The sequence below is a fragment of the Aquarana catesbeiana genome, linkage group LG03, assembly GCF_042186555.1.
Source record: "Aquarana catesbeiana isolate 2022-GZ linkage group LG03, ASM4218655v1, whole genome shotgun sequence".
In the NCBI taxonomy this organism is placed as follows: Eukaryota; Metazoa; Chordata; class Amphibia; order Anura; family Ranidae; genus Aquarana; species Aquarana catesbeiana.
Window position 1 is genome coordinate 718,212,377 of NC_133326.1, and position 27,252 is coordinate 718,239,628.

The 27,252-nt window shown below is 42.2% G+C and overlaps 1 protein-coding gene across 14 annotated transcripts in view; it reads left to right on the forward strand.

The window, feature by feature from the left end:
• Positions 1 to 4,025: 4,025 nt before the first annotated feature.
• The window catches only part of LOC141133709 (uncharacterized), a 351,664-nt gene continuing 328,437 nt past the window's right edge, over positions 4,026 to 27,252 (forward strand). For 3 of the 14 annotated variants that reach the window (XM_073623211.1, XM_073623215.1, XM_073623212.1), the window contains exons 1-4: positions 4,095 to 4,178; positions 8,124 to 8,289; positions 12,029 to 12,139; positions 20,384 to 20,419. In XM_073623211.1, coding sequence (XP_073479312.1) covers positions 4,155 to 4,178; positions 8,124 to 8,289; positions 12,029 to 12,139; positions 20,384 to 20,419 — 337 coding nt within the window. In that variant the 5' untranslated portion in view covers positions 4,095 to 4,154. Of the gene's footprint in view, positions 4,179 to 8,123; positions 8,290 to 12,028; positions 12,140 to 20,383; positions 20,420 to 27,252 lie in introns of all 14 variants that reach the window. The other 11 variants (XM_073623218.1, XM_073623222.1, XM_073623217.1 and 8 more) reach the window with 8 other exon arrangements.

The window sequence follows — 27,252 nt, forward strand, 5'->3', positions numbered from 1 at the left end:
AACTTTGTTGAGTTATTCAACAATGTTGAGTAACTTTACAACTCAACATGAATACCTTAAAGACTTGTCACATCAATTCATTTGTTTCCATGGATGACATTCGTACTTCTACTTTCCTTTCTCATACAATGATCCTCTCATATATTTCACGGTCACATAATTTCTCCCAGTTTCATTTCTCTCAGTTTCATTTTTCTCAGTTTCATTTCTCTCAGTTTCATTTCACCCAGTTCTTCTTTTCTTTCCTTGTATTTTCTCTCTTCCTCTTCCATCAAATATTATGGTTCCTTCCAGGTTTTTAGGAAATGCATCAGCACTTTAGATGGTCTCCACTTTTCCCACTAGTTTTGGGCAGAGTTTCCACATGGTTTGTAATAATAAAATTAAATTGTAATAATCTTTGTAGTTCTGTTAAATACATACAATGAATTATACGTTTTTATGAGGATCCATATATCATGGGATGTGTAATTGGTGATATAATAAGGAGGAACATCAGCAAATTTAAAAGTCTCCACAAATACATTCCTGAACCTATCACCATATACATCAACAATATCATTTTTTTTAAAGTTCCACCTTTTATTATTGACCATTATCAATCAGAAGGTTGTATATAAACGTCCGGGTTGGTCAGGGGAGACATTGGGGGTCTAACAGACCTCTGATGTCTCCATAAAGAGAACCTGTCACCTGCCATTGCTCTAATATAAGGTGTTTCTAGAAGTTGAATGCCCCACAGATGCTCAATAGGGTTTAGCTCCTCAGTGCAGCCCCAGACCATGACACTCCCACCACCATGCTTGACTGTAGGCAATACACACTTGTCTTTGTCCTCCTCACCTGGTTGACACCACACATGCTTGACACCACCTGAACCAAGTCATTTTATCTTGGTCTCATCAGACCACAGGACATGGTTCCAGTAATCCATGTCCTTAGTCTGCTTGTCTTCAGCAAACTGTTTGCAGGCTTTCTTGTGCATCATCTTTAGAAGAGGCTTCCTTCTGGGACGACAGCCATGCAGACCAATTTGATGCTGTGTGCGGCGTATGGTCTGAGCACTGACAGGTTGACCCTCCACCCCTTCAACCTCTGCAGCAATGCTGGCAGCACTCATACGTCTATTTCCCAAAGATAACTTCTGGATATGACGCTGAGCACGTGCACTCAACTTCTTTGGTCGACCGTGGCGAGGCCTGTTCTGAGTGGAACCTGTCCTGTTAAACTGCTGTATGGTCTTGGCCACCGTGCTGCAGCTCAGGTTCCGGGTCTTGGCAATCTTCTTATAGCCTAGGCCATCTTTATGTAGAGCAACAATTCTTTTTTTCAGATCCTCAGAGAGTTCTCCAGTATGAGAGAGTGAGAGCGAAAACACCAAATTTAACACACCTGCTCCCCATTCACACCTGAGACCTTGTAACACTAACGAGTCACATGACACCGGGGAAGAAAAATATTTCCCCCTGAAGTAGATACGATATCGCTGTATCGACTCTAGTTGGGGAGGGGTCAGGACGGCACGACAAGACATCTTGTAAGCTAAGTAGGACGCTCGTATCACCCCGATACCACCCTGGTATAATCTGCTACATGTTCATCATAGAATGGTGCACTGAAGCACCTGATATATGTGAGTACCCCAGATGGGGATCTTTGTTTTAGTGAAATAAATTGATTAAAACGTCATTGCACTATTGAGTTTTTCCTTTCACATATCCTGGATAACTATGCTGAGGAAACCAGGAGCCTGACGTTTTAAAGAGCCCAGAGGTGGTTCACATGCGTGCTTTGACTTGGCTTAATCGCAAAGTCGCACGCTCCAAGGTGAGCGTTTACTACCTAAGGGGGACACCTGAGTGAAGACACCCCAGCATGTTTTGGATCACACTTTTTATTGTTCCTGAATTACACAAACTTTTATCACGTTACTAGAGACGCAGTTGGATGCGATTTGGATGCGATTTATATGCACATGAGCACTTTGTCTTATGATCTGAATCACATATCCCCTACAGTGTTGTTTATTTTCAGCACGGTCATTTGCGACACATTTGGACACTATATATTGCACAGGAGCACATTTTCTATATATTATTTGTTTATGGTTTTAAACACAGTTATGTACGAGGCACTTTAAATTGGTTTTGTGTGAATATCATATCCATTTATTAGTTATATTAATTTGATTAATTGTACATAGTTTTAGTATACACTACAATCTATATAATTTTTAGCGCAGCGTATTCAATTAATGTAGGGAAAAATGGCTAATTGGGCCCAATTTGGACTTTTTCACTTAGGGGTGTACTCACTGTTGTTGCTAGAGTTTTAGACATTAATGGCTGTGTGTTGAGTTAGAGTGGAACCTTGGATTACGAGCATAATCCATTCCTGGAGAATGCTTGTAATTCAAAGCGAGTTTCCTCATAGAAGTCAATGGAAACGAGGATACTTCGTTCCATATTGACTTCTATTGCATGCAATACCGCATGTGGCAAGAGGTGAGGGGGCGCCAGAGAGACTCGGAAATACTCGGAAACCGCTCGGATGCACTCAGAAACCCTCAGAAAAGCTCGGAAACACTCAGGAGTGTTCCCGAGTATTTCCAAATGATTCTGAGTATTGGGGGTGTACTCACTTTTGTGAGATACTGTATATATATATTTTTTCAAAATTGTCGGGTTTGGAGGAAAAGGAGAGAAGAGGATTAGATGATGCTGGATGTTTTCCAGCCAGGAAATGAGGCAGAATCTATATGACTTTTTGCAGCTTCTAAAGCATACTGTGAAAAGTTCATAGCGTGCAGTGAATCACAGGAATCTGCACAGCTGTGAAAGACTGGAGGGAAGGCTGGAGTTCAGCTTGTAAACTGCAGTATGGACACTGAGATCCTCTCAATCTAGAAGAACTGCAACTCTCATCAGACTCAGTGATGCAGATCCATGTCAATCATAATGAACAACGTCAGCCATCCTACCAAAAGAAAAAAACCTGCTGACATGTCTCCTCTCATCACATACTCACCACAAATGACAGCTCCAATTCCCTGCCACTAAATGTAAATAAAAGGCTGGGGGTCTCCTGGGTGACATCATTGACCAAATATGGACATGACCCTATTTGGTAAATGATATCACCGGAACCCTTATAATTTAACAAATGTGGGGAAATGATAGGGTGCTTCCAAGATTTTGGTAAGCCCCACCTACAGACCCTCACAACCACTACCACAACCACCGTCAGGGAAGTGGTCAAGAGGTCTTCCCTGGAAAGGTACCTTCCTCATGTTGAAGGCATTTGGCCTGTTATGACAGGGAGTTTACACTCACACCCGCCCCCCCCCCCTTTCCTAGACAGCCAGGCTGATATCTCCTCTCTCCACTCCATTGTCCACCATGATAAGTGTCTCCTCTGTCACTCACCCTGAGAAGCCTCCCCTCCAAGAAGACCAGTGTAAATGATGTACCACTCTTGAACAAACAATTCATGTCCAGCTCTAATGTTATTTATGAGGCACACCAATGTATTATAAACCAATCAGAGTCCAGAACTAAGTCAGGGATGTGGTGAAGAGACCCTTGTCCTCATCAACATGGGAACAAGATGCTTTGCCAGGGGGTCCTACTTGGCAAGATACCCTCCCCATGTTGAGGGCATTGGCCTGTTATGACAAGGAGTTCACATTCAACACCCGCCCTTCTTATCCAGCCAGGCTGATATCTCCTCTCTCCACTCCATTGTCTACCATGACTGGTGTCTCCTCTGTCACTTACCCTGAGAAGCCCCCAAGAAGACCAATGTAAGTGATGGTCCACTCTTGAACAAACAATTCTTGTCCAACTCAAATGTTATTTTTGATGGTAAGTAATGCACACCACATATTATACATGTATTATAAATCAGAAGTCGCTGAGATTAAATATCGTGTTCATGAGCGGGCTCAAATTTCTGTGCGGTAATGATATACAGAATTCTACAGAACTCCACACACTTCCCCTTCATTGTGGCATTTGTAAGTTTCTAAAATCTGAATACAGAATGAGGCAACATCTTCCTATAAGAACACTATAAATGAAGCAACAGCAGATGTTGGAGGCACAGATCGCACAGAGCACGGAATTGAGGTTGTTCACAGCGTGCAATGAGGGGAAATGAAAATCTGGAGATGGAGCCAGGTAGGTGGTGGACATGATTATTGATGAGTATTGAGGAAGACAAGAACCCTGACCAAATATTATTTAGTGTTCTTCACCACTTACCATCTCCCACCCGTAAAATTGCCCTATGGAGCCGAGCGATATTTACATTTCTGCTATAGACCTGTTTATTCAGCAATAACTGCGTCATTACTTAAGATCACAAAGTCATTATATATATTGTTTTGGTAAAACACAACTTTCTTTAAGAAAAAATATATATATTCTATGCAACAAAAGTATCAAACTAAAAAAATACACACTTTTTTTTGACCAGTGTTAGTTTAAAAAAAAAAATATAAATTACATAATTTTTTTTTATGTTGTATGGTGGCAGCAATTGCCTATCAATTGGAGTGTTTTAGTCCAGGGCGTGGGGATGTTTTCCTATTTTTTTGTAAAAAAAAAGTATTACTTTAGATAAAAAATTAAAAATGTTCTTCTACAATTTGCCCTGTTTGAAATGACAGGAAATTATGTTTCTGGTACAGAGAAAGGCAAAGTAATTTACACTTAAGGAAGGTTTTCTATTTTTTCAATGTTGTACTTTTTTTATAAATAGGATGCTAAAATACATATATATATATATATATATATATATATATATATATATATATATATATATATATATATATATATATATATCGTTTACATTATAAAGGTTTATAAAATAGAAGGAAAAAAGCAGAATTGGTAAATAATAGAATGAAGTTAGAAGGGAAAGTAGGTGCATGATGGGCAATTAGGGTAAACTAAGAGTTAATACAAAAACATTTTAAAAAAAAAAGAAAATACTTTTTTATGTGTCTCATTGTTCTAACAGCATCTGCAGATGGAAGAAACAGGGTAGTTTCATAAGTAACTGTAACTTCACAATTCTCTATTTTGTGTCCAAACATTGTTACTTTGTATCTCTCTATCTCTTGTCTGATCAATGTTTATAAACAATGTTACTTTGTATTTCTATCTCCAATCTGATCAATGTTATAAAAAATGGTAATTTGTATCTCTTGTCTGATCAATGTTTATAAATAATGTTACTTTGGATCTCTCTATCTCTTGTCTGATCAATGTTTATAAACAATGTTACTTTGTATCTCTCTATATCCTGTCTGATCATTATTTTAGACTTGCGTGACCAGGCAATTTTTTGCTATTCAGCACTGCACTACTTTAACTGGCAATTGCGTGGTCATGCAACACTGTACTCAAATGAAATTTATATTATTTTTTACACAAATAGAGCTTTCTTTTTGGTGGTATTTAACCACTTGACTACCAGGCCAATTCTGACATTTCTCACCTACATGTAAAAAAACATCATTTTTTTGCTAAAAAATTACACAGAACTCCCAGACATGATATATGTTTTTTTTTTTGCAGAAATCCTAGAGAATAAAATGGCAGTCATTGCCACTTTTTATCTTGTATGGTATTCGCGCACCAATTTTATCAAATGCATTTATTTGGGGGGAAAAAAACTGTTTCCTGGATTAAAAAAAAACAAAAAACGGTGAAGTTAGCCCAATTACTTTGAATAATGTGAAAGACAATGTTATGCCGAGTAAATAGATACCTAACATGTCATGCTTCAAAATTGCACACGCTCATGGAATGGCGCCATGGCGGTACTTAAAAATCCCCATATGCGACGCTTTAAAATTTTTTACAGGTTACATTTTTTGAGTTACAGAGGAGGTCTAGGGCTAGAATTATTGCTCTCACGCTAACGTTTGTGGTGATACCTCACATGTGTGGTTTGACATATGTGGGCACCTGGGCCTGGGGGGTGTCTATGGTATGCCTGTAAAGTGGCGCAGTTTTCCCGTGTTTATAACAGTCTGAGAGCAAATTGACTTTTTTCAAGGAAAAAAAGTAATTTAAAACTGATCGCGGCTATATTGAATTGTCGGGTCTCGGCAATATAGATAAAAGTCATTGAAAAAAAACGCATGGGTACCCCGCCGCCCAGTCCACTGACAGGCCCATTGGGTCTGGTATGAATATTAAGGGGAACCCCGAACCAAATTTTTTTTTTTAATTGCGTGGGGGTCCCCCCAAAATCCATACCAGGTCCTTTAGGTCTGGTATGGATATTAAGGGGAGCCCTGCGCCAAAATAAAAAAATGGCATAGGGGTCCCCACCAAAATCCATACCAGACCCTTATCCGAGCACGCAACCTGGCAGGCCGCAGGAAAAGAGAGAGTGCCCCCCTCCTGAACCAGCCAACCACATGCCCTCAACAGAGGGGGGGTGCTTTGGGGTCTGACCCCAAAGCACATTGTCCCCATGTTGATGGGGACAAGGGTCTCATCCCCACAACCCTTGCCCGGTGGTTGTGGGGGTCTGCGGGCAGGGGGCTTATCGGAATCTGGAAGCCCCCTTCAACAAGGGGACCCCCCCATATCCCGGACCCCCTATGTGAATTGGTAACGGGGTACATTGTACCCCTACCATATCACAAAAAAAGTGTCAAAAATGGTGAAAAAGACAAGAGACAGCTTGGGACAAGTCTTTTATTAAAAAATTAAAAAATGAAAATGTCCCGCGATGTAAATCCACGCCGCCCGACGGACTGAAAAAAAAAGCCGCAACAGTTCTGCCTCCATGGGAGGCTCCCGCCGAGTGACACTTCTTCTCGATGACAGCTGTTACATAGCTGAGGGTAGGGCCACCCGGTGATGTAAACAGCTGACCACGCCCCCCTCTGACGTCACAGCGGCTTCCCCCCTGATCATATGCCCCTTATGTATTTATATATGGAGATCATATCCCCCCTTATGTATTTATACATGGAAATCATATCCCCCTTATGTATTTATACATGGAGATCATATCCCCCCTTATGTATTTATACATGGAAATCATATCCCCCCTTATGTATTTCTACATGGAGATCATATCCCCCTTATGTATTTATACATGGAGATCATATCCCCCCTTATGTATTTATACATGAAGATCATATCCCCCTTATATATTTATACATGGAGATCATATCCCCCCTTATGTATTTATACATGGAGATCATATCCCCCCTTATATATTTATACATGGAGATCATATCCCCCCTTATGTATTTATACATGGAAATCATATCCCCCCCTTATGTATTTCTACATGGAGATCATATCCCCCCTTATGTATTTATACATGGAGATCATATCCTCCCTTATGTATTTATACATGGAGATTATATCCCCCTTATGTATTTATACATGGAGATCATATCCCCCTTATGTATTTATACATGGAAATCATATCCCCCCTTATGTATTTCTACATGGAGATCATATCCTCCCTTATGTATTTCTACATGGAGATCATATCCCCCCTTATGTATTTATACATGGAAATCATATCCCCCCTTATGTATTTCTACATGGAGATCATATCCCCCCTTATATATTTATACATGGAGATCATGTCCCCCCTTATGTATTTATACATGGAGATCATATCCCCCTTTATGTATTTATACATGGAGATCATATCCCCCCTTATATATATATATACTTATACATCGAGATCATATCCCCCTTATGTATTTATACATGGAGATCATATCCCCCTTATGTATTTATACATGGAAATCATATCCCCCCTTATGTATTTATACATGAAGATCATATCCCCCTTTATTGTTTGCAGGATTTTATTAATTTTGCAGCACGTGTGTATAAAATAAAACATTTCACAGAAAGTAAAGTGGTTAAAAAAACTTTCTAGGCCAGAAACCAGGAAGTACCTGAAGAAATTGTAAAAAAATAAAAAATAAAAAAAAAGTTTTTTAAAAAAAAGTTTTTTTAAAAATAAAAAAAAAGTAAATATAATAATTTCTATGTATTTACTAATAATAAGGATTAAACATGGTCAGTGTTGAGTGAGAGCAGAGCTGACATCTGAGGGCATTTCATTCACAGAGCTCCATTATATCTGAATTGCATTCTCTGAATATCCTCTCCAGAACCTGTAAGTCTTCATATGAAGGTCTCTGTTCCTCTATAGATCAACTTTGTGAGGAAAATATATATGCCAACACGTGTGATCTCGATGTACGGAGGATGACGAATACATCAACAGCCAAAGGTAAGTTATTATAATGAGGGGTATCCTCTTCAATTATTATAGACAGCTGAGGAACCGAGTCTTCATTTATAGGACACATGTCTACTAATACTAATACTGCTATACTGGATCTATAAACCAGACCAACCAATCAGATATCACCTCTTACTATGTCTGTATAGAGAATTAAAAGCCAGAATCTCATTGGTTGCCATGCTTCACTTTGAATTTCACCTCTCAATACAATATATATAATGTAATGGGATGTGATGTATGTTGCAGATATATAGAGTTATAGTAGAAGATAATTATATGATATAATAAGATGTGATATAGACACGTGCAATTTGTTTCGGTCCGAATATAAATTCGGATGCATTTTTGGTTATTCGGATGTATCCAAATCTCCAAATAAAATAATAATGAAATTTGTTTAATTTCATTTCGAAATATTAGTTTTCTAACAAATTCCAAATTTTCAGAATGATTCAAATTTGGATCGGCCTTAAAATGATCAAACAAACTCGAATTCTGTGTGAAGAATAGCTGTTTTTTTAAGGAACGGGTCGGGAAGCCGGCTGCCACGTCCTTAACATCTGATGGCTGGTCAGCTGTCAGCGGGCTTTCCACCACTGACAGATGAATGCAAACAAAAGAATGCCGGCAATGAAAAATGCAAGAAAAAAAGCCCCTCAAAGCACTTTGTCCCCCATGTTGATGAGGATAAGAGCCTCTTTCCTACAACCCTGGCTGGTGGTTGTGGGGGTTTGCGGGCAGGGGGCTTATCGGTTTGAAGCCCCCCTTTAAAAAGAGGGTCCTCAGATCCCACCCCCTATGTGAAAAAATATGGGGTACACAGTACCCCTACTCATTCACCCAAAAAAATGTAAAAAGTAAACACTAGTTTTTGACAAGTCCTTTATTAAAAAAAAAAAATAAAAAATCTAAATAAATGTCTCCTGATGTAGATACATAGTCAATCACGACACCCGTCACCACTGCCAACCTGAAAAAAAAAAGAAAAAACTCTCCGGTCACGCCGAACGCTCCCAAGGCATGGGGTTCCTGGGGCATGCTGGGACACCACAAGGTGGCGGGGTCACCCGATGACATCATCAGGGGCCCTGCCCCTTAGGCCCCTTTCACACTGGAGCGGTTTTCAGGCGGTATTGCGCTAAAAATACCGCCTGAAAACCGCCCCTAAACAGCCTCCGCTGTTTGTTCAGTGTGAAAGCCCGAGGGCTTTTCACACTGAAGCGGTGCGCTCACAGGACGGTAAAAAAAGTCCTGCAAGCCGCTTCTTTGGAGCGGGGAAGGAGCGGTGTATTCAACGCTCCTAAACCGCTCCTGCCCATTGAAATCAATGGGACAGCGCGGCTATACCGCGGTAATACCGCGGCTATAGCTGCGCTGTACGAGCGGATTTAACCCTTTTTCGGCCGCCAGCGGGGGTTAAAACCGAACCGCTAGCGGCCGAATACCGCTAGAAGAACGACGGTACAGCAGCGCTAAAAATAGCGCTGTTGTACCGCCGACGCCCCCACCGCCCCAGTGTGAAAGGGGCCTTAGTTATTTAAGAGCTGTCAGACGGCGGCTTCATATTGGATCTACTTTGGGGAACATTTTTTGCTTTTTTTTTGTTTTTTAAAGAGGTTGTAAACCCTGGTGAAAAAAAAAAAACTGAAAACAAAAAACCTGTAAGACAAAGGCATAATGAGCATAGTATGCATACCTGAAGGGCCTGGTATGGAGTGGGCTGACCTTTTTCTGCATTTGTTTATTGCATTCTTTTGTTTACATTTCAGCTGTCAGTAGGAAAAAAAAAATGTTGACAGCTGAAGAGTAGGGATGAGCCGAACACCCCCCTGTTTGGTTCGCACCAGAACATGCAAACAGGCAAAAAATTTGTTCAAACACCATTAAAGTCTATGGGACACGAACATGAATAATCGAAAGTGCTAATTTTAAAGGCTTATATGCAAGTTATTGTCATAAAAAGTGTTTGGGGAACCGGGTCCTGCCCCAGGGGACATGGATCAGTGCAAAAAAAAGTTTTAAAAACGGCCATTTTTTTAGGAGCAGTGATTTTCCTTTAAATTTCATACCTGGGGGGTGTCTATAGTATGCCTGTAAAGGGGCGCATGTTTCCCGTGTTTAGAACAGTCTGACAGCAAAATGACATTTCAAAGGAAAAAAAGTCATTTAAAACTACTTGCGGCTTTTAACGAATTGCCGGTCCGACAATACACATAAAAGTTCATTGATAAAAACGGCATGGGAATTCCCCACAGGGGAACCCCGAACCAAAATTTTAAAAAAATGACGTGGGGGGGGTCCCCCTAAATTCCATACCAGGCCCTTCAGGTCTGGTATGGATATTAAGGGGAACCCCGACCAAATTTTTTTTTAAAAATGGCGTAGGGTCCCCCTCAAAATTTATACCAGACCCTTGCACCCCTTTACAGGCATACTATAGACACCCCCCAGGTACGAAATTTAAAGGGATATTACACTTTTATTGTTTTGCATTGATCCATGTCCCCTGGGGCAGGACCCAGGTCCCCAAACACTTTTTATGACAATAACTTGCATATAAGCCTTTAAAATTAGCACTTTTGATTTCTCCCATAGACTTTTAAAGGGTGTTCCGCGGCTTACCAATTTGCCGCGAACACCCCAAATTTGTTCGCTGTTCAATGAACTGGCGAACAGCCAATGTTCGAGTAGAACATGAGTTCGACTTGAACTCGAACCTCATCCCTACTGAAGAGTGATCAGTTGTTAATGACGTGGCCGGCTTCCCAGACCACTCATTAACAACCAGCTATTCTTCACACAGAATTTGAATCTGTTGACAATTTTTTGACTGATCCGGATTTGAATCGTTCTAAAAATTTGGAATTTGTTAGAAAATTGAAAAATGAAAAAAAAATTTAACAAAACTAAACTAATTAAAGGAAACAAAACTAGTAACATCACAAAGCTATCCAACATAAAACACATTTTTCCATTCTGCACATGTCTAATGTGATTTCGATATAAACAGTTATAGCAGAAGATTATTATATGACATAATAAGATGTAATATACTGTAGATATTGTATATACAGTTATAGAAGAAGATCCATAAATCAGCAGAATATCACATCAATGTCACATTCAATCAGCAGAATAACCTAATATAATGGATTTGTATAGTGAGGTGGAACACACAGATTATTATTATTATTATTATTATTATTATTATTATTATTATGATGACCCAGGATGAATATTTAATTGTGTCAGAAACATGAAATCAGGCCGAGACAGAAGTACAGTTAAATCACACTAGTTTAATAATAAAAGTAAAAAGAACAAACATAGTCAAAACCTAGCCAAAGTTCAGTAACCGGAACGGATAGTCAGCCAAGCCAGAAGTCAGGGATCAATGTAGTGGAACAGCATGCAGGATCTGGAGCCAGAAGGGATGTCAGCTAAGCAAGTCTTGAACAGGATCGCAGGAGATAGTTTCTGTGATGTTGACCAAGGCGAAGGCAGAGCTCTTCTGGACTGGATGGCCTAGGTAGGCAGGACTGACGAGCAGGATATCATCAACAGCTGAGTAACTGTGGAGAGATAGGAGCTGGCAATTAGCTGACAGCTGAGCGGCCAGCTCAGAGAAAGAAGGGCTGAGCCCAGCCCTGATAAAATGTCTTTATGTGAGATAAGAATTCTGGAGGATTATTATACCGGCTGACACTATCCTCTCTGTCTGTAGAGATTCTGGCTGCCAGGACTAGAAAGTACCGGGTGATACTGATCCTGGGGGTCCTCCTAATATTGGCTTTCCTGATTTTGTTCATCCTCACCGGTGTCCTGTTCCGTTACTGTGAGTATCTCTATTATACTGTAATTATCATTTAAATTCTTGTTAAAGAAAGGACACATGTATTCCAGAATATTGCTTTAAACTAATTGTTTTGAAGACATACAGGGATGTATTTTATATAATGGCACCTGGGAGGTGAGCACCTGGGGCAGAAAGCAGTGGTGTCTGGGGGGGAGGAGGGGACCAACACACCACCATCCCACCCCCCCTTGACAGGAGACGGATGGCCTCCTTACCTTAGGAGACAGATGTCCTGCCCAGGATGACTCCGATCTCCCCTCCTCCTCCCTCCCCTGTCTGAGCTGGCCCGGGTTGGCCGCCCACAAGTATACTGACATGAGAACAGTCAGGCAGAAGGTTATGTGAGGAGGAGGGGAGTAGGGATAAGCCAAACATCCCCCCCACCGGTTCGGTTCGCACCAGAATTTGCGAACAGGCAAAAAATTTGTGCAAACACCGTTAAAGTCTATGGGACACGAACATGAAAAATTGAAAGTACTCATTGTAAAGGCTTATATGCAAGTTATTGCCAAAAAAAGGGTTTGGGAACCCGGGTCCTGCCCCAGGGGACATGTATCAATTTAAAAAAAAAGTTTTAAAAACTGCAGTTTTTTCAGGAGCAGTGATTTTAACAATGCTTAAAGTGAAACAATAAAAATGAAATATTCCTTTAAATATCGTGCCTGGGGGGTCTCCTTAGTCTGCCTGTAAAGTAGCAAATCTTTGCCGTATTTAGACCAGTACCACAGCAAAATAACATTTCTAAAGGAAAAAATGTAATTTAAAATTGCTCGCGGCTGTAATGTATTGTCGGATCCCAATAATATAGACAAAAAAAAAATGTCATGGGTTCCCCCCCAAAATTCATACCAGACCCTTATCTGAACACGCAACCTGGCAGGCCGCAGGAAAAGTGGGGGGCGAGAGAGCCCCCCCTCCTGAATGAACCGTACCAGGCCACATGCCCTCAACATGGGGAGCGTGTTTTGGGGTCCCCCCAAAACACCTTGTCCCCATGTTGATGGGGACAAGGGCCTCTTCCCCTCAACCCTTGCCCGGTAGTTGTGGGGGTCTGCGGGTGGGGGGCTTTAACAAGGGGACACCCAGATCCTGCCCCCCCCATGTGAATGGGTATGCACATTCACCAAAAAAAGTGTCAAAAGGGTAAAAATGAAAGTAGACAGTTTGGGACAAGTCCTTTATTAAAAAAAAAAAAGTGTCCCGCGATGTAACTCCATCTTCGATTAAAGCCCAGACGACCCGAGAAAAAAAAAAAGAAGGAAAAAATCCACCTCAATGGTAGGCGTCCTGTGACTGCAGGCTTTTTGACAGCTGTTATATAGCTGAGGGCGGGGCCACCCGGTGATGTAAACGGGTGACCCCACCTCCTTCTGACATCATGTGATGTCAAGTAACGTCAGATGGGGCGGGGTCAGCCGTTTACATCACTGGGTGGCCCCGCCCTCAGCTATATTACAGCTGTCATTGCAAAAAGCCTGCAGTTGTAGGACGTCTCCCATCGAGGCAGAGTTTTTCCTTTTTCTTTTTTCTCAGGTCATTGGCATTTTAATCAAAGATGGACACTTTTTTTTTTAAATAAAGGACTTGTCCCAAACTGTCCTGTTATTTTTACCATTTTGACACTTTTTTTGGTGAATGAATAGGGGTACAATGTACCCAATACCCATTCACATAGGGGGTGACCAGGATCTGGGGGTCCCCTTGTTAATGGGGCTTCCAGATTCCGATAAGCCCCCCCACCCACAGAACCCTACAACCAACGAGCAAGGGTTGTGGGGAAGAGGCCCTTGTCCCCATCAATGTCCCCCTCCTTATCTAATTGTAAGGGTTTACAACAACTTCAATGGCCCCAAAAAAGGGACACCAGGGCAGAATGGGAAGGAATTAAAAAAAACATGTCCAATGCAATGCAGCAGTTTTCAAATTGTGAAGTTTGAGCAGAGAGAAAAGAAGGTTAATCCTGAAAGTGCCGGAGCAGACACCACCGAATATTTCCTTTATTTACAATGATGTATCCAAACATTCACCACAAGATTCAACCAGAGATCGGAAAGTAACTACTATGGTTTTTTCAAAATTCAAGATTCATGGTCTACATAAATAAATTCACAATGGATGGGTGAAACCATCTTTGGGGTGATTTTTGGGTGAATATTTATTAGGAGAATTGCTCAGTAATTCTTAAGTGATCAAGAGAAGCCAACACACTTCAGGGGAATTGCCTCCATCCTTTAGGGGAAAAATATGAAAAAACGAGAGTAGATATGAATGCCTAACATGAATAACATTGAGGCTATTAATAGAATGTACCTCAAAGTATAAATTAAAATAATGCTAAAATTAGTGGTGTATTTTGTAGTCAATATTACAAGAATAGATATATATATAGGTCTGGTATGAATTTTGAGGTAAACCCCACGCCAAAATAGTTTTTTTTTTAAATGGCATAGGGTCCCCCCCAAAATCCATACCAGACCCTTATCTGAGCATGCAGCCTGGCAGGACAGGAAAGGGGGGGTGAAGCATAACAGGCCACATGCCCTTAACATGGGGTGTGCTTTGGGACACCCCAAAGCACCTTGTCCCCATGTTGATGGGGATAAGGGCCTCTTCCCCACAACCCTGGGCGGTGGTTGTGGGGGTCTGTGGGCCGGGGGCTTATCAGAATCTGGATAATCCCCCAAATCCCGGCCCCCCCATGTGAATGAGTAGGGTACATTGTACCCCCTACTCGTTCACCAAAAAAAGTGTCAAAAAGAAATAAAAAAAAACACACACACCATTATTGACAATTCATTAATTAAAAATAAAAAGAACAATGTCCCCCAATGTAGATCCATTGTCAATCACAACACCCACCGCACTGCCAGACCCAAAAAAAGAAAAAAAAAGCTCCGCCCATGATGAAGGCTGACCACCACAGGCGCGATCATGGGAGTACGTCAATAGACATGCTCCTGGCTAAGTAAGCCTGTGCTGTAGCCATCATTCAGCTATAGCTGGGGCGGGAAAAGGGTTAAAAATGATATTTAAACAAAAAACTTTTTTGCATTGACATATGTCCCCCAGGGCAGTACCTTGCCCCCCCATACCCTTTTTATGGCCAATAACTTGCATATAAGCCTTAAAAATTGAGACTTTTATTTTTTGAGTTCAGGTCCCAAAGACTTTTATAGGGTTCTGGGTTCAGGTACAAAATGTTCCCAAGCTCGGGAGTTCTGGTCTCGAATAAAACCTGTGGGGGTGTTTCGGCCCATCACTACGCAGGAGGTCAGGCTAGTATCTCAATCACATATTGGGCATTCTCCAGCCAGTGATACATCCTTGAGACTCAACAGTCCATGGATATGATCCCTTGTAAAAAGTTTAGTTAAAGCTTTTCAGGTATGGATATTTTACATAATTACATTGTTCAATCTTAGATAAATGTAATTATGCATATACTATGTCCGTGGGGTCTCTATGGAAGCCATAAATCACTTTATAAGGCATCCCTACTCCAGTAACCTCCACTGACCCGGCCTCACCTGCATCCACACGGCTCCTTTCATCTCCCCCTTTTCCTGTGGCCTGCCAGGTTGCGTGCTCGGATAAGGGTCTGGTATTGATTTTGGGGGGACGCCATGCCATTTTTTTTTAACTTTGGCACGGGGTTCCCCTTAAAATCCATACCAGACCTGAAGGGCATGGTATGGATTTTGGGGGGGACCACCATGCCATTTTTTTTTATTTTGGCACAGGGTTCCCCTTAATATCCATACCAGACCCAAACGGCCTGGTAATGGACTGGGGGGGACCCATGCCATTTTTTTTAATGATTTTTATGTATATTGCCAGGATCCGGCAATACATTACAGCCGAGAGCAATTTTAAATGACATTTTTTCCTTTACAAATGTCATTTTGCTGCTCTCATTTATAAAACCATATATGGCCACCATGTAAGCAGCCTTACATAGTGTGGGGCGTGGACTCTGCACCCTGCCTTTGGCTAATCATGTCTCTCACAGCAGAGCGTGCTGTGATTGGCCAAAGCAGAGCGTGCTGTGATTGGCACTCAAATTTCCTGCGAACGCCCTATAATGTTTGGTATTTAGCGAATGGGCGAACACCCGATGTTCGAGTAGAACTTCGGGCTCATCCCTAGTGGGGAGAAGGATGGATGAACTGACACACACAGTAATTAGACACTTGCAGGACAGGAGAGGACTATGAGGTGCAAGGAGAGTAGGGCTGGGCTACAGAACTGACTCTTTCTCAAGTAGTCAGATTTAAGCCTCATACACATGATCGGATTGTTGGCCAACAGAGTGTCAGACTTTTGTCTGAAGGGCCTGTGCCAGGATCTTGTCTTGCATACAAACGCTACACAATTGTCGGCCAATAAACACGAACGTAGTGACATACTACATGGAATTTCAGCTCTTGAGCGCCACCCTTTGGGCACCTTCTGCTGCTGTCGTGTTTGGTGAGCATTGATTCAGAGCATTCGTGTTTGTACTTTGGACTTTTGTGTGACGGACTTGTGTACAGACGATAGGAAAATCTGACAACAGACCGCTGTCCGCTGAAAATTTACTAGCCAACATTTGTTGATGGAAAGTTGGACAACAATTGTCTGATGGAGCGTACTAACAGTCAGATTTTAGGCAAACAGTCTGTCATCACACAATTCCCTGCCGAAAATCTGATCGTGTGTAGGAGGCTTTACTAGCAAAAGCACATTTTAGGTAATTAAATAATAATATATTAAAATTTAAGAAAAAACAAAATCAGTATTTTGCTTTCCTTTAAGTGCAATTTTTTTCAAGTTGGTGACAGGATCGGTAACTATTTTTGGCACAAAGAGGCTGACAAGCACTTGGTCAGATTGTAGAAGTGTTCGGGTGGCCTAGTAAATAGGTTAAAAATGGGGAAGTAACATAAAACGTGACTTTTGTTTTAAGCAGTAAGAACCGAAAGTATCTGCTGAGGGAAAATGGTTAAACTACTCCTTCAGAGACAGCTAATTACAGTGGTCACATGATCAGACAGATCATCCCCCCCCCCACACACACACACACAGACTTAAAGTGGTTGTAAGCCCACAAAAAAAAACATATTAGCTCATTATGAAATACTCACCTTAGATCGAAGCCCCCACAGCGGTCCAGGTACACAGCCTCGACCGGTGACATCGATTCTGGAGTTATTTCCAGGTATCGCGGGCTCCGGTGTTTTGATTGGCCTTGGCCGCGATGATGTCACTCCCGCACATGCGCGCGGGAGACGCCAGTAACGGCACATTAGCTGAAGCAACGGCACAAATGTGTCATTGCTTCAGTGTGCATGTGCTGATGAAGTCGGCACATGCTGATACAGCGGATATCTCCTAAACCGTGCAGGTTTAGGAGATATCTAGGGTAGCTACAGGTAAGCCTTATTATAGGCTTACCTGTAGTAAAAAGTTAATTGTAAGGGTTTACAACGACTTCAATGGCCCCAAAAAAGGGACACCAGGGCAGAATGGGAAGGAATTAAAAAAAACATGTCCAATGCAATGCAGCAGTTTTCAAATTGTGAAGTTTGAGCAGAGAGAAAAGAAGGTTAATCCTGAAAGTGCCGGAGCAAACACCACCGAATATTTCCTTTATTTACAATGATGTATCCAAACATTCACCACAAGATTCAACCAGAGATCGGAAAGTAACTACTATGGTTTTTTCAAAATTCAAGATTCATGGTCTACATAAATAAATTCACAATGGATGGGTGAAACCATCTTTGGGGTGATTTTTGGGTGAATATTTATTAGGAGAATTGCTCAGTAATTCTTAAGTGATCAAGAGAAGCCAACACACTTCAGGGGAATTGCCTCCATCCTTTAGGGGAAAAATATGAAAAAACGAGAGTAGATATGAATGCCTAACATGAATAACATTGAGGCTATTAATAGAATGTACCTCAAAGTATAAATTAAAATAATGCTAAAATTAGTGGTGTATTTTGTAGTCAATATTACAAGAATAGATATATATATAGGTCTGGTATGAATTTTGAGGTAAACCCCACGCCAAAATAGTTTTTTTTTAAATGGCATAGGGTCCCCCCCCAAAATCCATACCAGACCCTTATCTGAGCATGCAGCCTGGCAGGACAGGAAAGGGGGGGTGAAGCATAACAGGCCACATGCCCTTAACATGGGGTGTGCTTTGGGACACCCCAAAGCACCTTGTCCCCATGTTGATGGGGATAAGGGCCTCTTCCCCACAACCCTGGGCGGTGGTTGTGGGGGTCTGTGGGCTGGGGGCTTATCAGAATCTGGATAATCCCCCAAATCCCGGCCCCCCCATGTGAATGAGTAGGGTACATTGTACCCCCTACTCGTTCACCAAAAAAAGTGTCAAAAAGAAATAAAAAAAAACACACACACCATTATTGACAATTCATTAATTAAAAATAAAAAGAACAATGTCCCCCAACGTAGATCCATTGTCAATCACAACACCCACCGCACTGCCAGACCCAAAAAAAGAAAAAAAAAAGCTCCGCCCATGATGAAGGCTGACCACCACAGGCGCGATCATGGGAGTACGTCAATAGACATGCTCCTGGCTAAGTAAGCCTGCGCTGTAGCCATCATTCAGCTATAGCTGGGGCGGGAAAGGGGTTAAAAATGATATTTAAACAAAAAACTTTTTTGCATTGACATATGTCCCCCAGGGCAGTACCTTGCCCCCCCCCATACCCTTTTTATGGCCAATAACTTGCATATAAGCCTTAAAAATTGAGACTTTTATTTTTTGAGTTCAGGTCCCAAAGACTTTTATAGGGTTCTGGGTTCAGGTACAAAATTTTCCCAAGCTCGGGAGTTCTGGTCTCGAATAAAACCTGTGGGGGTGTTTCGGCCCATCACTACGCAGGAGGTCAGGCTAGTATCTCAATCACATATTGGGCATTCTCCAGCCAGTGATACATCCTTGAGACTCAACAGTCCATGGATATGATCCCTTGTAAAAAGTTTAGTTAAAGCTTTTCAGGTATGGATATTTTACATAATTACATTGTTCAATCTTAGATAAATGTAATTATGCATATACTATGTCCGTGGGGTCTCTATGGAAGCCATAAATCACTTTATAAGGCATCCCTACTCCAGTAACCTCCACTGACCCGGCCTCACCTGCATCCACACGGCTCCTTTCATCTGCCTCCCACCTGATCAATTGATCAACTCTCAGCACGTACAGTCCATCTGCTTCCATGGTGAGCACCAAGCTGTCTGAGCTTTGAAGATTGGAGAAGTGCTATCAGCATTCTATACACCTCCACGTCCGCATGAGCCCCCATGCTGAACCACTGACCCGGCGGTCCGTGGAACTCTGAAAGAGACTTCATTGGTGGCCCACTACCTACATGAACAGATCTGTCAGTGAGGAAGGAGCATCAGCGCGGCCTTGGGTGAGCTTGTTCCAGGGACTTTGTTCCCCTTAATTTTATCCCTATTGCACTTTCACTTCCACCGCAGAGTGGATGTCCCCTCACCCTCACATATCAGGCTGTAACATCAACAGTTAAGCCTCAAACACGATCGGATTTTCCGAGGGGAATTGTGTGATGAAAGGCTGTTGGCGGAAAATCCGACCGTTTGTATGCTTCCATCGGACAATTGTTGTCGGATTTTCCGCGGACAATTGTTGGAAGGCAGGCTTTAAAATTTTCCCCAAATAAATGTCTGTTGTCGGATTTTCTGATCGTGTGTACGCAAGTCCGTCGGACAAAAGTCCAAAGTACAAACACGCATGCTTGGTAGCAAGGATGAGCCAGAAGCGGTCGGTCTTGTAAACTAGCGTTTGTAATGGAGAATTAACGTCGTGACGCAGCATATTATGAAATCTGGAAATGCAGCGCACAATTCTCTTCTTCTTTAATGGGATAATAATGAAGCTGCTTTGCTGGTGATACTGATGGAGTTATTGCAGATTTTCAAAGGCTTTTTTTTTTCTAGTGATATCAAGAATAATATTATTATGTTTTTTGTTTTTTTATTGTGTAAGTTCTCTTTAGGTATTTTTTTATTAAACATATTATTATTTATTATTTTTTTAATAAACATATTATTATGTTTATTATGATTTTTTTTTTTTTTTATTGTGTACATTCTCTTTAGGTATTTTTTTTTTTTAAATGCATTTTATCAGGAGAATTCTCCAAAATCTGACAGAATTTTCTGTTTCCTCCTCAGACAAAAGTATCAGAGAAGAAATGTCACAGATGAATGGTGAGTGCATGAGGAATCTGGACTGCCATTGAGTCTGCACATGGTCCCTCTTTTTTTTTTTTAATCAAATCCTTTTTTTGTTCATTTATTAAACTATCAATACAAAACACACATACATCCCATGTACATATTCCAGCCCTGGAAGGATTTGCCTCCTTAATGACCAGGCCATTTTTTTTTGATACTGCGCTGCATTATTTTAACTGACAATTGCGCGGTCCTGTGACGCTGTCCCCAAACAAAATTGATGTCCTTTTTTCCCCACAAATAGAGCTTTCTTTTGGTGGTATTTGATCACCTCTGCGGTTTTTATTTTTTGCACTATAAACAAAAAAATACCGACAATTTTGAAAAAAAAAACAATGTTTTTTACTTTTTGCTATAATAAATATCCTACCCCAAAAAATAAAATAAAATATATTTTTTTTAGCAGTTTAGGCCAATATGTATTCTTCTACATATTTTTGGTAAAAGATTCCAAATAAGCGTTTTCTTGGTGGCCCGGGTCAAGAACAGGAGATCCAAGGAATAACACAGAGGTTCAGGGATACAGGAAGCTGACAACAATCCAGCAACTTGGATCAGATAGAGGCAGTCTTTTATAGGCCAGTAGGGGGATCCATCTGTCACATGATGCGCCTATGGCGCCCATTTCTTCTACTGGCAAGATTACCAATACTTCCACGGCCATTTTCCTGACAATCCCTTTTAGACAACAGTGAGATTATTATAGATTTATTCAAATTCAATACATGGCAACGGGCCTGTGCCTGTAGCCTAAACTGGAGAAAGTGTAAAAATCTTTGTTTTGGGATCCCACATTCATTACTTAATTGTGTAAAAGTTTTTAAGACATTATGATGTTGGAATATATACCGCAACCCTTTAGTCTTCCATAAATCCAACCCTTCCAATTTCCTTAATTCTCCATAGCTGGAATTTTTCCACAACGGAGTAAATAACGTATAACCATTAACCCTTGTAATATTTCTCATTTCCTGACACGTTTTATCAAAGAATTTACCCATTAAGAAACCCTTATCACGTAACAGGTTTCCCGTCTCCAATAAAGATATTAATGGATAATCATAATAAACAGATAGTAACAGACCCTGTATTGGATCAGAGTCGGTCATTTCTGTCCATCCAACAAAATGCTGTAGTTACGAAGCTAAGAAATAACTTTTGGTATGGGGGATAGCAAGTCCCCCTGCATCTTTAGCTAGCATTAATGTGGTCAATTTAATACAAAGTTGTTTTTCGCGCCAGATAAGTTTTTAAAAAAGAGAGTCTATCTTCTTTAACCAGAAGGATGTAATCTATATGGGGTAATTATGGAGTATATAAAGTAATTGCGGGGTCCATATGATTTTGATAAGATTGACTCTACCTATCACTGTCAATGGGAGTTTACATCAACTACAGTATTACATCTCACAAAAGTAAGTACACCCCTCACATTTTTGTAAATATTTTCTTCTATCTTTTCATGTGACAACACTGAAGAAATGACACTTTGCTACAATGTAAAGTAGTGAGTGTACAGCTTGTATAACAGTGTAAATTTGCTGTCCCCTCAAAATAACTCAACACACAGCCATTAATGTCTAAACCGCTGGCAACAAAAGTGAGTACACCCCTAAGTGAAAATGTCCAAATTGGGCCCAAAGTGTTAATATTTTGTGTGGCCACCATTATTTTCCACCAATGCCTTAACCCTCTTGGACATGGAGTTCACCAGAGCTTCACAGGTTGCCACTGGAGTCCTCTTCCACTCCTCCATGACGACATCACGGAGCTGGTGGATGTTAGAGACCTTGCGCTCCTCCACCTTCCGTTTGAGGATGTCCCACAGATGCTCAATAGGGTTTAGGTCTGGAGACATGCTTGGCCAATCCATCACCTTTACCCTCAGCTTCTTTAGCAAGGCAGTGGTCATCTTGGAGGTGTTTGGGGTCGTTATCATGTTTTCAATACTGCCCTGTGGCCCAGTCTCTGCAGGGAGGGGATCGTGCTCTGATTCAGTATGTCACAGTACATGTTGGAATTCATGGCTCCCTCAATGAACTGTAGCTCCCCAGTGCCGGCAGCACTCATGCAGCCCCAGACCATGACACTCCCACCACTAAGCTTGACTGTAGGCAAGACACACTTGTCTTTGTACTCCTCACCTGGTTTCCACCACACACGCTTGACACCATCTGAACCAAATATCTTGGTTTATCTTGGTCTCATCAGACCACAGGACATGGTTCCAGTAATCCATGTCCTTAGTCTGCTTGTCTTCAGCAAACTGTTTGCGGGCTTTCTTTTGCATCATCTTTAGAAGAGGCTTCCTTCTGGGATGACAGCCATGCAGACCAATTTGATGCAGTGTGCGGTGTATGGTCTGAGCACTGACAGGCTGACCCCCCACCCCTTCAACCTCTGCAGCAATGCTGGCAGCACTCATACGTCTATTTCCCAAAGACAACCTCTGGATATGACGCTGAGCACGTGACCTCAACTTCTTTGGTGGACCATGGCGATGCCTGTTCTGAGTGGAACTTGTCCTGTTAAACCGCTGTATTGTCTTGGCCACCATGCCGCAGCTCAGTCTCAGGGTCTTGGCAATCTTCTTATAGCCATGAGGTGCCATGTTGAACTTGAGAGAGTGAGAGAGATAACACCAAATTTAACACACCTGCTCCCCATTCACACCTGAGACCTTGTAACACTAACGAGTCACTGGGGAGGGAAATGGCTAATTGGGCTCAATTTGGACACTTTCACTTAGGGGTGTACTGACTTTTGTTGCCAGCAGTTTAGACATTAATGGCTGTGTGTTGAGTTTTTTTGAGGGGACATCATATTTACACTGTTATACAAGCGGTACACTCACTACTTTACATTGTAGCAAAGTGGCATTTGTTTAGTGTTGTCAGATGAAAAATATATAATAAAATATTTACAAAAATTTGAGGGGTGTACTCACTTTTGTGAGATACTGTATCTGTAAATTTAACTAATAATGGCTTGAGATTCAAATTAATATAGTCATTTACATTTTGGGATACCTCTACTCCCAAGCATTTAACTGTATGCTTGATTTGGATTTGGGAAGCTGAATCTGGTAAGGATCTTTGCAGCTCATCCAGTGGTAGCAATATTGATTTTTCCCAATTAATTCCGAAAACCCAAAAATAACCCAAATGTAGAAATAAGATTAATAAGTTCTAATAATGAATTTGAGGTATCCCACCAAAAAAATTAGAGCATCAACTGCATATAGGGCTATTTTATCCTCTTGACCAGCGTCCAAAACCCAATAGTTCCAAATGTTTGTCTAATAGCAAGAGCCAAAGACCCCCCCGCCCCCCCATAGCAACGCCACTGATCCTGCATACATAATTCTGTGGAGGAGGAGGTAGTGGAAGGAGATCCTGCATACATAATTCTGTGGAGAAGGAGGTAGTGGAAGGAGATCCTGCATACATAATTCTGTGGAGGAGGAGGTAGTGGAAAGAGATCCTGCATACCTAATTCTGTGGAGGAGGAGGTAGTGGAAGGAGATCCTGCATACAATGTCTGCAGTAAACATGAATAATATTCAAAACATTTTGTCCATTTGCCTGACTATATCTTTAGGTTTCTAAACATTTGCTTGTATGAGTCCTCAGACATCATGAAAATAAATTGTTGTGAATTGTTTTTTCGTCTCAGATAAAAGTATTGAAGACACAATTTCACAACTGAAGAGTAATAGTAAGTATTTATTTTATTGCCTGTGTCTTTAACTCAATTACATTGTATAATTAGATTTCCTGAATACATAGAAGTGAAGTTTGAAAAATACAGGAGACATAATTCTGTGGAGGAGGAGGTAGTGGAAGGAGATCCTGCATACATAATTCTGTGGAGAAGGTAGTGGAAGAAGATCCTGCATACCTAATTCTGTGGAGGAGGAGGTAAAGGAAGCAGATCCTGCATACATAATTCTGTGGAGAAGGTAGTGGAAGAAGATCCTGCATACATAATTCTGTGGAGGAGGAGGTAAAGGAAGGAGATCCTGCATACATAATTCTGTGGAGAAGGAGATAGTGGAAGGAGATCCTACATACATAATTCTGTGGAGGAGGAGGGTAGTGGAAGGAGATCCTGCATACATAATTCTGTGGAGGAGGAGGTAGTGGAAGGAGATCCTGCATACATAATTCTGTGGAGGAGGAGGTAGTGGAAGGAGATCCAGCATACATTATTCTGTGGAGGAGGAGGTAGTGGAAGGAAATCCTGCATACATAATTCTGTGGAGGAGGAGGGTAGTGGAAGGAGATCCTGCATACATAATTCTGTGGAGGAGGAGGGTAGTGGAAGGAGATCCTGCATACATAATTCTGTGGAGGAGGAGGGTAGTGGAAGGAGATTCTGCATACATAATTCTATCGAGGAGGAGGTAGTAGAAGGAGATCCTGCATACATAATTCTGTGGAGGAGGAGGGTAGTGGAAGGAGATTCTGCATACATAATTCTATCGAGGAGGAGGTAGTGGAAGGAGATCCTGCATACATAATTCTGTGGAGGAAGAAGTAGTGGAAGGAGATCCTGCATACATAATTCCGTGGAGGAGGAGGTAGTGGAAGGAGATCCTGCATACCTAATTCCGTGGAGGAGGAGGTAGTGGAAGGAGATCCTGCATACATAATTCTGTGGAGGAGGAGGTAGTGGGAGGAGATCTTGCATACATCATTCTGTGGAGGAGGAGGTAGTGGAAGGAGATCCTGTATACATAATTCTGTGGAGGAGGAGGTAGTGGAAGGAGATCCTGCATACATAATTCTGTGGAGGAGGAGGTAGTGGAAGGAGACCCTGCATACATAATTCTGTGGTGGAGGAGGGTAGTTGAAATAGACCCTGCATACATCTGTAGCCAAGCCCCGGGGGGGCCCTGAAGCCAATGGGATCTCCTGAGTTCTTCCAATCTTCTCACTCAGTATCTTCCTCAAGCATCACCCCCGTATCCCTGCCGGGTCCTTAGCTTGGCATTCACAGATACTCCTCAAGCGTCACCCCGCTGGCCTGCTTGGTTCCTGGCTTGGCACACAATATTGCTTCGCAAGTATCACCTCCACTGGCTGGGTCCCTTCTTGGCAACTGCTGAAGTTTTCCCAATTCTTCACTGTCTTCACGGCTGGTGAGAATACTGCTCAGGTACTTGCTTCAGCTACTCACAGTGGTTTCCGGTAGCAAAGTGAATGGTCCCTTATGTCGTGTGCACACGAGCAGACTTTTCGATCAGACTGGTCCGACAGGCCGAATCCGGCGGACAATCCGACCGTGTGTGGGCTTCATCGGACCTTCAGAGGACTTTTTCTGCCGAAAATCTGATGGACTCTGAAACATGTTTCAAATCTTCCCGCCGGAACTCCGCCAGACTCAGTTCATATCGAGAAGTCCGCTCGTCTGTATGCGGGTCCGACGGACCAAATACGACGCTAGGGCAGCTATAGCACCTGCCCGCGAGAATGTTTTCAGCGCTATCCTATCGCGCTGGTTCTCTACGACAGGATACTGTACATCTCGCGCTCGCTGCAATAGGAAAAACACATTTTCCTATTGCAGCGAGCGCGAGAAAGAGGTGACAATGTCCCTTAGGTCTGGTATGGATTTTAAGGAAAACCCCCTATGCCGAAAAAAATGGCGTGCGGGCCCCCCCAAAATCCATACCAAACCCTTATCTGAGCACGCAGCCCGGCCGGTCAGGAAAGGGGGTGGGGACGAGCGAGTGCCCCCCCCCTCCTGAACATTACCAGGCCACATGCCTTCAACATGGGGGGATGGGTGCTTTGGGGAAGAGGGGCGCCCTTTGGCCCCCCCACCCCAAAGCACCTTGTCCCCATGTTGATGAGGACAAGGGCCTCTTCCCGACAACCCTGGCCGTTGGTTGTTGGGGTCTGCGGGCAGGGGGGCTTATCGAAATCTGTGGAGGGGGAGGGTAGTGGAAGGAGATCCTGCATACATAATTCTGTGGAGGAGGAGGTAGTGAAAGGAGATCCTGCATATATAATACTGTGGAGGAGGAGGTAGTGGAAGGAGATCCTGCATACATAATACTGTGGAGGAGGAGGTAGTGGAAGGAGATCCTGCATACATAATACTGTGGAGGAGGAAGTAGTGGCTGGAGACTCCAAATACATAATTCTGTGGAGGAGGAGATAGTGGAAGGAGATCCTGCATACATAATTCTATGGAGGAGGTAGTGAAAGGAGATCCTGCATACATAATTCTGTGGAGGAGAAGGGTAGTGGAAGGAGATCCTGCATACATAATTCTGTGGAGGAGGAGGTAGTGGAAGGAGATCCTGCATACATAATTCTGTGGAGGAGAAGGGTAGTGGAAGGATATCCTCCATACATAATTCTGTGGAGGAGGAGGTAGTGGAAGGAGATCCTGCATACATAACCCTGTGGAGGAGGAGGGTAGTGGAAGGAGATCCTGCATACATAATTCTGTGGAGGAGGAGGTAGTGGAAGGAGATCCTGCATACATAATTCTGTGGAGGAGAAGGTAGTGGAAGGAGATCCTGCATACATAATTCTGTGGAGGAGGAGGGTAGTGGAAGGAGATCCTGCATACATAATTCTGTGGAGGAGGAGGTAGTGGAAGGAGATCCTGCATACATAATTCTGTGGAGGAGGAGGTAGTGGAAGGAGATCCTGCATACATAATTCTGTGGAGGAGGAGGGTAGTGGAAGGAGATCCTGCATACATAATTCTGTGGAGGAGGAGATAGTGGAAGGAGATTCCAAATACATTCTTTGTGGAGGAGACAGTGGGAGGAGACCCCACATATATAA